Raw genomic sequence first — 13712 nt, forward strand, 5'->3', positions numbered from 1 at the left:
AGAAGCACCCTTTCTTTGCGAAAGGGTCTATAGAAGCACCGTTTCTTTCCGAAAGGGTCTATAGAAGCACCCTTTCTTTCCGAAAGGGTCTATTGGAGCACCCTTTCTTTCCGGAAGGTTCTATAGAGGCACCCTTTCTTTCCGAAAGGGTACAGAAGCCCCCTCTTTCCGGAAGGGTCTATAGAGGCAACCTTTGTTTCGGAAGGGGTCTATAGAGGATCCCTTTCTTTCCGAAAAGGTCTATAGGAGCAGCCTTTTTTTCCGAAAGGGTCAATAGGAACACCATTTCTTTCCGAAATTGTCTATAGGAGCACCCTTACTTTCCGAAAGGGTCTATAGGAGCTGCCTTTCTTTCCGAAAGAGTCTGTAGGAACAGCCTTTCTTTCCGAAAGAGTCTATTGGCAGCTTTTCTTTTCGAAAGGTTCTATAGAAGCACCCTTTCTTTCCGAAAGAGTCTATAGGAGCAGCCTTTCTTTTCGAAAGGGTGTATAGGAGTATCCTTTCTTTCGGAAAGGGTCTATAGAAGCACCCTTTCTTTCCGAAAGGGTCTATAGAAGCACACTTTCTTTCCGAAAGGGTCTATAGAAGCACCCTTTCTTTCCGAAAAGGTCTATAGAGGCACCCTTTCTTTCCGAAAGGTTCTATAGAGGCACCCTTTCTTTCCGAAAGGGTCTATAGAGGCAACCTTTGTTTCCGAAGGGGTCTATAGAGGAGCCTTTCTTTCCGAAAGGGTTTATAGGAGCAGCCTTTCTTTTCAAAAGGGTCTATAGGAGTACCCTTTCTTTCCGAAAGGGTCTATAGAAGCACCCTTTCTTTCCGAAAGGGTCTATAGAAGCACCCTTTCTTTCCGAAAGGGTCTATAGAAGAACCCTTTCTTTCCGAAAGGGTCTAAAGAAGCACCCTTTCTTTCCGTAAGGGTCTATAGAACAACCTTTCTTTCCGAAAGGGTCTATAGAAACAACCTTTCTTTCCGAAAGGGTCTATAGAAGCACACTGTCTTTCCGAAAGGGTCTATAGAATCACTCAATATTTCCGAAAGGGTCTAAAGAAGCACCCTTTCTTTCCGAAAGGGTCTAAAGAAGCACCCTTTCTTTCCGAAAGGGTCTAAAGAAGCACCCTTTCTTTCCGAAAGGGTCTAAAGAAGCACCCTTTCTTTCCGAAAGGGTCTAAAGAAGCACCCTTTCTTTCCGAAAGGGTCTAAAGAAGCACCCTTTCTTTCCGAAAGGGTCTAAAGAAGCACCCTTTCTTTCCGAAAGGGTCTAAAGAAGCACCCTTTCTTTCCGAAAGGGTCTAAAGAAGCACCCTTTCTTTCCGAAAGGGTCTAAAGAAGCACCCTTTCTTTCCGAAAGGGTCTAAAGAAGCACCCTTTCTTTCCGAAAGGGTCTAAAGAAGCACCCTTTCTTTCCGAAAGAGTCTAAAGAAGCACCCTTTCTTTCCGAAAGGGTCTAAAGAAGCACCCTTTCTTTCCGAAAGGGTCTAAAGAAGCACCCTTTCTTTCCGAAAGGGTCTAAAGAAGCACCCTTTCTTTCCGAAAGGGTCTATAGAAACACTCTTTTTTTCTCTTAAAGGGTCTATAGAAGCACCCTTTCTTTCTTAAAGGGTCTATAGAAGCACCCTTTCTTTCTTAAAGGGTCTATAGAAGCACCCTTTCTTTCTTAAAGGGTCTATAGAAGCACCCTTTCTTTCCGAAAGGGTCTATAGAAGCACCCTTTCTTTCCGAAAGGGTCTATAGAAGCACCCTTTCTTTCCGAAAGGGTCTATAGAAGCACCCTTTCTTTCCGAAAGGGTCTATAGAAGCACCCTTTTTTTCCGAAAGGGTCTATAGAAGCACCCTTTCTTTCCGAAAGGGTCTATAGAAGCACCTTTTTTCCGAAAGGGTCTATAGAAGCACCCTTTCTTTCCGAAAGGGTCTATAGAAGCACCCTTTCTTTCCGAAAGGGTCTATAGAAGCACCCTTTCTTTCCGAAAGGGTCTATAGAAGCACCCTTTCTTTCCGAAAGGGTATATAGAAGCACCCTTTCTTTCCGAAAGGGTATATAGAAGCACCCTTTCTTTCCGAAAGGGTCTATAGAAGCACCCTTTCTTTCCGAAAGGGTATATAGAAGCACCCTTTCTTTCCGAAAGGGTCTATAGAAGCACCCTTTCTTTCCGAAAGGGTCTATAGAAGCACCCTTTCCTTCCGAAAGGGTCTATAGAAGCACCCTTTCTTTCCGAAAGGGTCTATAGAAGCACCCTTTCTTTCCGAAAGGGCCTATAGAAGCACCCTTTCTTTCCGAAAGGGTCAATAGAAGCACCCTTTCTTTCCGAAAGTGGATATAGAAGCACCCTTTCTTTCCGAAAGGGGATATAGAAGCACCCTTTCTTTCCGAAAGTGGATATAGAAGCACCCTTTCTTTCCGAAAGGGTCTATAGAACCACCCTTTCTTTCCGAAAGGGTTTTTAGAAGAACCCTTTATTTCCAAAGGGTCTTTAAAAGCACCCTTTATTTCCGAAATTGTCTATAGGAGCACCATTTCTTTCCGAAATTGTCTATTGGATCATGCTTTGTTTCCGAAAGGATCTATAGGAGCAGCGTTTCTTTTCGAAAGGGTCTATAGAAGCAGTGTTTCTTTTCGAAAGGGGATATAGAAGCACCCTTTCTTTCCGAAAGGGGATATAGAAGCACCCTTTCTTTCCGAAAGGGGATATAGAAGCACCCTTTCTTTCCGAAAGGGGATATAGAAGCACCCTTTCTTTCCGAAAGGGGATATAGAAGCAGCCTTTCCTTCCGAAAGGGGATATAGAAGCACCCTTTCTTTCCGAAGGGGAGATAGAAGCACCCTTTCTTTCCGAAAGGGGAGAGAGAAGCGCCCTTTCTTTCCGAAAGGGTCTATAGAAGGACCCTTTCTTTCCGTAAGGGTCTATAGAACACCCTTTCTTTCCGAAAGGATCTATAGAAGCAGCCTTTCTTTCTGAAAGGGTCTACAGGAGCAGCGTTTCTTTTCGAAAGGATCTACAGGAGCAGCGTTTTCGAAAGGATCTATAGGACCACCCTTTCTTTCCTAAAGGGTCTATAAAAGCAACCTTTATTTCCGAAAGGGTCTATAGAAACGCCCTTTCTTTCCGTAAGGGTCTATAGAAGCACCCTTTCTTTCCGTAAGGGTGTGAATTGCACTAGATTTTAACCCCTCCTCCAACGATTTCTCTTCAATAGTTGTCTAGTCTACTGTTATGGACGTACGTACATTGTGGGTATTGCAATTGAATATATTTTTCTTTATTTAATTTTTGCTGGAGCTTGTTGATCTGTTTATATTGTATTTTTTCTCCTTTGTTGTTCTTGTTGTCGCTTGTGAACATTTTCATACATCCATCCACTCATCCATTTATTTACATTGAAATTCTTTACCGTATTTTTCATCATCTTATTTTTCTTCTTTCCAATTTCTTTTTTTTCACAGAGATGAACTTAAGATTACAAATGCCTCACAATTCAAATATGCCACCGATGAAGATCTCAAAAGCATTGGTATGTCACGACCGGAAATACGACGTTTACGTAAATTCTATGAAAAGCACTTTCCACACGGCTACTTGAGCAAAATCAAACGTTTGCTACAGGCACCCTCGGGCAAAAGAGATGAGAATTCCGGCAGTACAATCAACACCACAATGGCCAGTCCTTCGGGCAGCCTAAGTGGTACATCAACGGGCGGAGGGGCGTCATCGAAGGCAAGCAGTAGTTCACCGAATAAGGCGCCGAACAATAAGCACATCATTCCTGCCGATGCCATCAGTGTGAACAAACAATTGGGCACCGGAGAATTTGGCATTGTACAACAGGGTGTATGGACAAATGGATCGGAGAGGGTATGTATGTGAAGAAGAAAGAGGGAGGGAGGCTTCATTCAACTCAAATAGAGGAAATTTAATGTTAAGAAAGTATCATGTCGTTGCACGCACATTATTTCCTTCAAGTCAATACCAATGATGGTTCTTTTGTTGGTCGATGAAAAGGAAGCATTTGGCCAAGTAAGAGTAGGTGGTTATAAATGAAGGTTGTATAGATGTCAAACTGTTTTAAATTAAAGGTTTCTTCAATGGGAACTTTTACTTATATTTGCTGAATTGCAGTTTTCCTGTGAAAAATCGAATTCAGCCATGCTAACTTATATATTAGCTTTGGTAAATCATATTCGCGTTGGTTATATTGGAGATGTTTTGCAAAAATTGAATTGAATTGTATATTATTTGTATAAATTATAGAGTTCCTTTGAACAAATCTAATTCAGCTAAGCTAAAATGTTGCTATCTTTAAAAAAACTGAATATGCTTCTTTGACTAAATTTCCGATTTCATGGGAGCAATCCGTTTTCTATGGAAACGATATTTTGATTTTTTCTATCAAAATATGTATTGTTCTCAGATAAACTAACAAATCCCTATTGTATTTTTTTCATTTACCTTGGTTATTTTCGAGATAGGTTTTACTCAGCTATGCTGCAGTGAAGATTTTCGGCGGAAAGTCTTATTCAGCTAAGCTGAACTGCAGATTTTCTGCGAAAAGTCGTATTCACTTAATCTTAATTGAAGATTTTTTATGAAAAGTCGTATTCAGCTAAGCTGTATTGCAGATTTTCTATGAAAAAATGTATTTAGCTAAGCTGAATTGCAGATTTTCTATGAAAATAATAATTCAGCTAAGCGGAATTGCAGATATGGCTAATCCAACTAGAACATCTGCAATTCAGCTAAGTTAAATATATGTTACCAAGGGAAATCTGCAAAATAACACATCTTATTAAGATTTTCCGTAGGAAATTTTAAATTCAGCTTAGCGGAATAAGGTTTTCCCCGGGAAATTTTATATTCGCTTAGCTGAATGAGACATTCCATAGAAAATACGAAAAGTTTTATACAGCTAAGCCGGATTTTCTACGAAAAGTTTTATTCAACTCAGGTGAATGGTAGATATTCTACGAAGAGTCTTATTCAGCAAAGCTGAATGGAAGATTTTCGGCGAAGTCTTATTCAGTTAAGCCGAATTAAAGGTTTTCTGCAAAAAAAAAGTATTCAGCTAAGCTGATTTGCAGATTTTCTGTGAAAAGTCGTATTCAGCTAAGTTTAAATGAAGATTTTTTACGAAAATGGTTATTATTCAGCTAAGCTGAATTGCAGATTTTCTACGAAAATTCTTATTCAGCTAAGCTGAATTGTAAACTTTCTACGTCAAATCTTATTCAACACAGGTGAATGGTAGATTTTCTACGAAAATCTTATTCAGCTACGCTGAATTGCAGATTCTCTGCGGACAGTTGTATTCATTTAAGCTTAATTGTATATTTTTTTACTTTAAGTCGTATTCATCTTAGCTGAATTTAAGATTTACTATGAAAAGTTGTATTTAGCAAAGTTGAATTGAAGATTTTCTATGAAAATAATAATTCAGCTAAGCTGAATTGCAGATATGCCTAATCCAACTAGAAGATCATCAATTCAGCTATTTTTTCCAAGGGAAATCTGCAAAAAAAAACATCTTATAAAGATTTTCCGTGGAAAATTTTAAATTCAGCTTAGCGGAATAAGGTTTTCCGAAGGAAATCTTATAGTCAGCATAACTGAAAGCTTATACAACTAAGCTGAATGGCTGATTTTCTCCGTAAAAAAGTTTTCAGTTTAGCTGACATATAGCGGGGACATATTGGGTTAAATCGTCTTTTCTTCTTTTCGTCCTCGGAATACGAGACAGCCCCGCGCTGTCTGCCAACAGCAAGAAACGCAGCATCTTACACCCCATGTTGTTGTTGGTGTAAATAGCTATATTTAAGTTTACAAGCCTAGCATTAGACCACTTTTAGTAGGTCAGAACCGTCTGGTCTTGGGGGTCTTTAATGCGCAACATGAGTTGTGGCATTCGGTCCTCGGAAACAACCAGAGGACGCCCCTACTAGAATTAGCGGAGAATGTCATAGTTCACCAGACTTAACCATCGTGGCACCTTAAACACGTAATTGTTGAGGTGACAGCCCCTGGTCGAAGATTCCTCCGAGTCAATCCCGTGCATAGAACTGGCCGCCGTGGGATTCAGAAACAAGAAGTCCAAAACCCTTAAAGTGAAACAGGGAGTTCCCCAAGGAGGGGTGATATCTCCGGAACTGTTTAACCTCTACCTTTCTGAAATTCCACACCCTCCACACGCTATAGAGATCGTGATATATGCGGATGATTGTACGATCTTGGCGTCGGGTCCTATCGTCGATGACATATGTGATAGGTTAAATGTCTACATAGCTGACTTAGTGCTGTTCTTCCATCTGAGGAATATGAAAATATCCTCCGCTAAATCCACTGCCACACTGTTCACCATATGGACGGCTGAAATGAGGCTCCCACTGAACATATTGGTCGATGGTGCGCTGATTCCGACCACTAACTACCCCAAAATACTGGATGTAACGTTCGATAGCATGTTTAAGTCATCCGCGCATGCCACAGCTATTTGCGATAAGATTAGAGGTAGGAACAAGGTGCTCAAGTCGCTGGCCGGCAGCACTTAGGGTGCTGACAAAGAAACCTTGTTGGCCACCTACAATGCGATAGGCCGGTCTGTGGTAAGCTATGCGGCGCCAGCGTGTTCTGCAACGGCTAGCACTACGCAGTGGAAGAAGATTCATACCTGCCAGAATGCTGCCCTGAGGACTGCAACAGGGTGCCTCCTCATGACACCTGTGGACCATCTTCATGAGAAGACGAAGATTTTACCAGTGCGTAAACACAATAAAATGTTGTCGATACAAGACCTGTTTGGGTGTTATCGCAGTGAGCATCCCTGTCACGATTTAATGGACAGGCTTCCCCCACCCAGGCACGTCAGGAGAGATCTTCATGATCTAGAGAGAGAGGTCGAACGGTATAAATGAGAACCTCTAGACCAACGAGCCTATCAGGCAGGCTTGGATAGTATTCACACTGACATAGTTGCGCAGGCAGAGATACAGTTTGAATGCCGTACTTGGAGACCACCCCCCATTCATCGCAGCAGAAGAACGGCAGCTGCAAAGGCAAACACGAATGGTTTTAGTCCAGTTAAGATCCGGACGATGCAGTTGCCTCAATTCATATTGGGCCCGCCACGATACCCAACACTTGCCCAGCATGTGGATTGGGAGCACCCGATACACTGCATTTGTTTAGCTGCCCAGCTAACCCCACTCACCTGTCTCCTGATTCTTTATGGACGCATCCAGTCCAGGTTGCAGAATTCTTGAGTCTGGATACAGAGGAACCAGAACCTGATAACTGAAATAATACACGAACGAACGAACACCTTGTCTGACAAATCAAGCAACCCGTGGTTTCTCTTGGATCCGACCATCTCCCCATAATTGTCTCCATTAGCAGACCGCCCGATTTCATCACCTCACTTTCGTCAATTATGGGAAAGCTTACCACCACTTTAGAGATCTGCCCAATCTTTCTGCCGTTCGGGTAGCGCAAAGGACGTCCCGAGACATCATCACTGCTACAGCTGCTCCCCATATACCTGCTGGTCGAATACCAGAAGTGAGACCAAATTTTCCAGCAGAGGCGAAAGATTGGCAAATGAGCGTGATGAGCTTAGTCGAGCCAATGCCAGTGACACCATAGTCAGGGAGCTGAACTGGAAGTTAAATTCAATTCAATTTTCAATTTCAATGTGAAGTGTTGCAATATTGGAACCGCTATAAATGAATTGTGGGCAACGGTTAAGTCACCCTCGAACCCTGAAAAGAAGGAAGATAGGACCTCAGTAACGTTTGGAGACCTTTGGGGTGATCCTGCTATTGAAGCCAGGCAAGGATGCCAGCAAAGGTGAATCGTACAGGCCGATTTCGCTTTTGTCGCCCGTAGCAAAGACCCTTAAGGCCTTAGTCCTCCCCAACGTCAGAAATATATATCCATTTGCCGATCATCAGCATGGATTCCGTAAGCAGCATAGCACGACAACACCCCTACACGCCACCTCCACACATATTTGTCGAGGACTGAACCAGATAAAGCTATGTGATAGCTTTGATGCCGTCAAGCACTCCACCCTTTTTGAGGACATTAAGCAGACAACCCTCCGGCCATGCTTTAAACGTTGTATAATCAATTATATAGAGCGAAACAGGAAGTTTCCCAAGGTGGGTTGATATCTGCGGAACTGTCTAACTTTTACCTCTCCTGTATTCCACCCCCTCCAGACAGCGTCGAGCTCGTATGCGGATGATTGTACAAACCTGGCGTCAGTTACCTTCCCTGATGACATTTGTGAAAGACTGAACTCCTATTTGACCAATCTTAACACCTTTTCCACGCGGGGAATATGCAGAAATCCGCCACTAAATCTACGCTCAAACTGTTCACCACATGGACGGCGCAGGTGAGAAGAGAATTGAATGTCGTGGTCGATGGTAGCAGAATTCCGTCCTCAAACTATCCCAAAATTCTAGGGGTCACATTCGACAGCACGTTCTGGTCATTCGCGCATGCCGCAGCTATCTACAAGCTGAAATGTAGGAACAGATAAAGAAACCTCGTTCGGCGGATGATTGTACAAACCTGGCGTCAGTTACCTTCCCTGATGACATTTGTGTAAGGCTGAACTCCTATTTGACCAATCTGACTACCTTTTTCCACGCGGGGAATATGCAGGTATCCGCCACTAAATCTACGCCCACACTGTTCACCACATGGACGGCGCAGGTGAGAAGTGAATTGAATGTCGTCGATGGTAGCAGAATTCTGACCACAAACTATCCCAAAATTCTAGAGGTCACATTCGACAGCACTTTCAGGTCATCCGCGCATACCGCAGTTTTCTACTAGCTGAAATGTAGGAACAGATAAAGAAACCTCGTTCGGTCTGTGGTAAGCTATGCGGTGTCAGTTTGGTCCACGAATATAAGTGACACGGGTTGGGGAAAGATTCAAACTTGTCAGAATGCCACTCTAAGAATAGCAACAGGGTGCCTCCTCATGACTACAGTGACTCCATCTACATGAGGAGGTAAAGATTCTTCCAGTACAGCGACACAATCACATGCTTTCGTTGCAGTACCTGCTCCACGTGTTAATGTGATAGCCATCCCAATCACCATATGGTGGATTGGCCCCTCCCATTCAGGCAGATCAAGGAGAATCTTCATGATCTAGATGAAGAGATCCAGCGTTACAAGAGAACTCCTAGATCAACAAGCATATCAAGCGGCTTTGAATAGTATTCATACGGAGTTGCAGATGCCATAAGCTGCTGCTGCGGTCCTCGGAGCACATCCCCCATCTATGGCAGCTGAGGAGTGTCAGAGTAGTTTTGGCTCAACTACGCTCGGGAAAGTGCAGCCGTCTAAACACCTATTAGACAAGGGTCAAGGGTCCACTGAGCAAAACATCTGCCCTGCATGCTGCACAGACCCGCACAACATACAGCACCTATTCAACTGCCCCGCCAAACCTGATCATCTAACTCCAGTGGATCTGTGGTTATATCCCATCGAATCCGCCACGTTCCTGGAACTGGAGATTGACCCAGAGCCTTATTTAGCAGACGAACGAATGAACATACAAAAATATATAATGTAAAACACTGTTACAACAACAGCCAATGACCCTAAGGCCAGATCTGCCAAAGAAGTTAAATGGTGCTGTGATGTATCTTCGCAAATTCGTGGGATGAGAACCAAATTTGCATTTTAAGAAAGTGGAGTTTTTCACCAGAAGTAAGCTCTGTTACATTAGAATATTCCAAAGAACTTATCCTCCTGTACCTCGACACGATCTTCAGGTGGATAAGATCTTTCTATAGCTGCTTAAGTCAAAATCTCTAATGAAGCTGCGGCGACAAGTAAAAAAGGAGAAGAAGAAACCTACTGCCTACTGGAGTGACAATCTGTTCTAAGAAACTTGCACAGGGTGTGAGGAAGTCATGGTGGTTGGGCCGACTGAAAAACCATAATCTTCTGAGAAGCTGAATCAATGAATTCAGCTTGCCTGAATTGCAGATCACATTTAAAAACAATTTTTAAGGGTAAAATTAATTCAGCTTTGATGTACTGAAGGTTCAGCTTTGCTGAATAAAAGACTTGTGATTTATTTAATTAATTCTACGTACATATATAAATATTTTAAAAATATATAAATTTCTATTTTCAGATCCAAGTGGCCATCAAATGCCTCTGCCGTGAACGCATGCAATCAAATCCCATGGAATTTCTCAAAGAAGCTGCCATTATGCATTCCATTGAACATGAAAATATTGTGCGTTTATATGGTGTTGTCTTGGCCACAGATTCCCTGATGTTAGTTACAGAATTGGCTCACCTACGATCGCTGCTGGAATGTTTAAAAGATCCAGGGTTGAGGGTTAGTTTTCTTACCGTACCGACACTGTGTGAATTTGGTTTACAAATATGTAATGGTATGCGTTATTTGGAGAATAAACGACTGATACATAGGTAAGTGTCTGCTAACTTCTTTGGTTACCAAAGCTTTTATCAAAATGTTCTGTGTTTAATTTACAGAGACTTGGCGGCCCGCAACATATTGGTGTTCAGTAAAAACAAAGTGAAAATTTCCGATTTTGGTTTGTCACGAGCATTGGGCGTGGGCAAGGATTATTACAAGACCAATTTTAATGTAAATCTAAAATTACCCATTGCCTGGTGTGCCCCGGAATGTATCAACTATTTGCGTTTTACAAATGCCTCAGATGTATGGGCCTTCGGGGTCTGTTTGTGGGAAATGTTTTCTTATGGTTTTCAACCATGGGCAGCTTTAACGGGTTTGCAGATCCTGGAAGCCATTGATGCACCAAATTATCAGGTTTGTAGAACCCTAGATTATTTTACTGTTATTTTTTTATTAATTTTGATTCTCGGTCTATTGTTTAGCGTCTGGAACAACCGGAATGTTGTCCCCGAGAATATTACACTCTAATGATGAAATGCTGGCAGGATGATCCCTCAAAACGTCCCAAATTTTCGGAGATATATGAAATGTTGCCAGACATGAAACCGGAACAACTGAAAGCTGTGGCCAATTGTTTAGAGGCCAAAACCAATGAGCATTTAATTTATCGTCAAAATGAGATTATAACAGTGCTGGATCGAAACACCGGCACTCCCTATTGGAAGGGGGTGCTGAATTCGGGTAAAACGGGCTTCTTTAATCCATCCAATACGGTGGCATATGTCGAAGGTCTTCCAACTTTAAATAGGTAAGGCAATTCGGCACTAAATGGAAGGGTTTTGAAATAATTAATTTTCTTTTGGGTTTCCATTGCAGAGATACATTTACACGAAATGCCAATGAACGTAGCAGTAAACGTAAATTACGCACCGAAATGATTTCAAAGCCACAAAATGATTTTAAACACACCGGCCATGTGGGCATAGACGGAGCTTCCTTTGGTGATATTGCATTTTTAGGTACCACACAAAATGTAAGTCATTTTAAAACCCCATCCCAGCAAACACTTTTCTCTTTAATCGTTACCCTCTTGCTTTCAGTACAATCACGTGCCACGACAAATTGTCACACCCTATAAACCCTCGGAGGATATTGAACAAACACCCCTATTACTGCCACCCACACCAACTAGTCCGGACTCCTTGCAAACAGCAAGTGGATATTTTGCCGATGATTCATCGCACCACAACTCAACCATGAACCCTTCCTTTATACCTTCCACCGAAAATACGCCCAAACAATTTGCCAACAATGGCCAAACAACCACCTTTGAATTTCCCTCTAGTGGCACCAATCCATTTACTCATAAATCTATGGATGATAGCACTTCCTCAGCCTCCACATTGGCATTACAAAATAATAACTATGGAATTGAGGCCAAGGAGAATTTATTATGGCGTCACTCATCCATTACTAATGGGGCATCAGGTGGTGGCGGCGGCGGTGTACAGTTTGAGGAGCCCCACGAATATCACGAAATATCCGATGATGAAATAACACCCGATAAATTGGATTTTGGTCCATCGCTACTGGATGAAATCAACTCCATGTTTGGTTCAATGAGTGCCACTGCATCGTCTTCAAAAAACTCGGAATCTGAATCGCATGGCAACAATAGTCATAAACGTAGTGATTTTTCGGATTTAACCTCAAAATTGATACGAAAGAATAGTGGTGGTCACAATACAAAGAAATCGAAAAATTCCAGTGGCACGGTGAAACCCATATCGGTTAAGGATGAAAAGATTCTAAATCAGGCCATTGAAATTGCCAATGAAATAAGTGCCAGGTGAGTCCAATATTTAAACCTTTTAAGGAAGTATTTATAATTTGCTTATCTTTGTAGGTCCATGTGTGATTTAGTTTCGGATCAAACTCCCTCTACCCAAAGTCCCAAACGAAAATTTAGCTTTCGTTTTCCCCATTTAAGTGGTGGCGGTCATGGCAGCAGCGGTAGTGGTGATAAAAGTCACGGTTCCAGTTTACACAGTTCCGGCACCAGTGGTTCCACAACAAACATGAACTCCTTGTCACCGCATTCGAAAAAGAAAAACTTTACCGAAGAACTGAAGAGTATACCAGATTTACAGGTAAGTTTTTCTTTGATACGTTTTGGTAGGGTAATTTCAAATGAAGTATTGAAGGTCATATATTTGTAGAAAACATAGCCGTAAATTACAAAACAATCAGTCCGATCATGAATATCAACTCCCCGTGAGTTTTCTCACTCTCCACTTTTAGTTGCAACGTCAGAGAGACAAAACTCACGGGGAGTTTACATTCATGATCGGGCTGAATATTTCCTACGAACATCCTAATAAACAAGGGAAGAAGTCTCCTCTCATATCAAAGAGTACTTTTAGCTTAATGAGTTCAATTCTCACACTTATCGCCAAGTGTCGGACAAAGTACGACGCCATTTAATATAATTTCAGCATGGCTGAAATACTCAGGAATGCACAGGCGGGTTTACAGCCGTTGACGTTGTTTTGTCGGACTTCGAGCGTCGCACGAATATCAAGTCTAGAAATATGGCCACCTCCAGTAGTTGAGATCCGAATTATTATGGAGTTGAAGATTGTTCTTCGAACTTTCAACACTTGCTGGCCCCTATAGTGGTGTCAATAGAAATTGGTACAACTGAACCAACCGGTACATAGGGGTGGCAGAACCAATGAATTTTCACGAAGCTGCTAATGTTCTGTACAAATTCCTGTCTAGAAATGTGGTTGCCTCAATGGGTTGTTCATTAAAAACTGGGGCGACTTCACCAGAACATACGACGTAGCTGACGTTCTTCAACTGCGGTAGGTATGGGGCGGCATTTCAGTTTTATGCTGTGGTGTTTGGTGCGCCTTTCTTATGAGATTGTGCCTCTGTTGTTTGCATAAGCTTCTTACCACCGTAAAGTTTAGAAACATATCCTTCTGTCCATGTTTATCTTAAGGGATGGTGTTGTTGTAGCAGTATAGGTTTGGGTTGGCAGCCTCTGACAGAAACGCATCAGCTACAGCGTTTCACAGTTTTATGCGCCTTTCTTACGAGATTGTGCCTCTGCCTTTTGTAAAAGCTTCTCACCACCGTAAAGTTTAGAAACACATCCTTCTGTCCATGCTTATCTTAAGGGATGGTGTTGTTGTAGCAGTATAGGTTTGGGTTGGCAGCCTCTGACAGAAACGCTTTTGGTTTCGGGTCAGTCTTATATAAAGAATCTGCCGCCGTGGGATTGCCCCTTTATGGATCCA

The 13712-nt window shown here is 42.2% G+C and overlaps 1 protein-coding gene across 1 annotated transcript in view; it reads left to right on the forward strand.

Moving 5' to 3' along the window:
- The window catches only part of LOC141406766 (activated Cdc42 kinase-like), a 96072-nt gene that overhangs the window by 39848 nt on the left and 42512 nt on the right, over positions 1–13712 (forward strand). The window contains exons 3-9 of the mRNA XM_073992771.1: positions 3441–3849; positions 10153–10454; positions 10521–10821; positions 10890–11215; positions 11284–11440; positions 11508–12256; positions 12314–12557. Coding sequence (XP_073848872.1) covers positions 3441–3849; positions 10153–10454; positions 10521–10821; positions 10890–11215; positions 11284–11440; positions 11508–12256; positions 12314–12557 — 2488 coding nt within the window. The remainder of the gene's footprint in view (positions 1–3440; positions 3850–10152; positions 10455–10520; positions 10822–10889; positions 11216–11283; positions 11441–11507; positions 12257–12313; positions 12558–13712) is intronic.

The sequence above is a fragment of the Musca autumnalis genome, unplaced genomic scaffold, assembly GCF_047663935.1.
Source record: "Musca autumnalis isolate F117 unplaced genomic scaffold, ASM4766393v1 scaffold_5, whole genome shotgun sequence".
NCBI classification, from domain to species: domain Eukaryota; kingdom Metazoa; phylum Arthropoda; class Insecta; order Diptera; family Muscidae; genus Musca; species Musca autumnalis.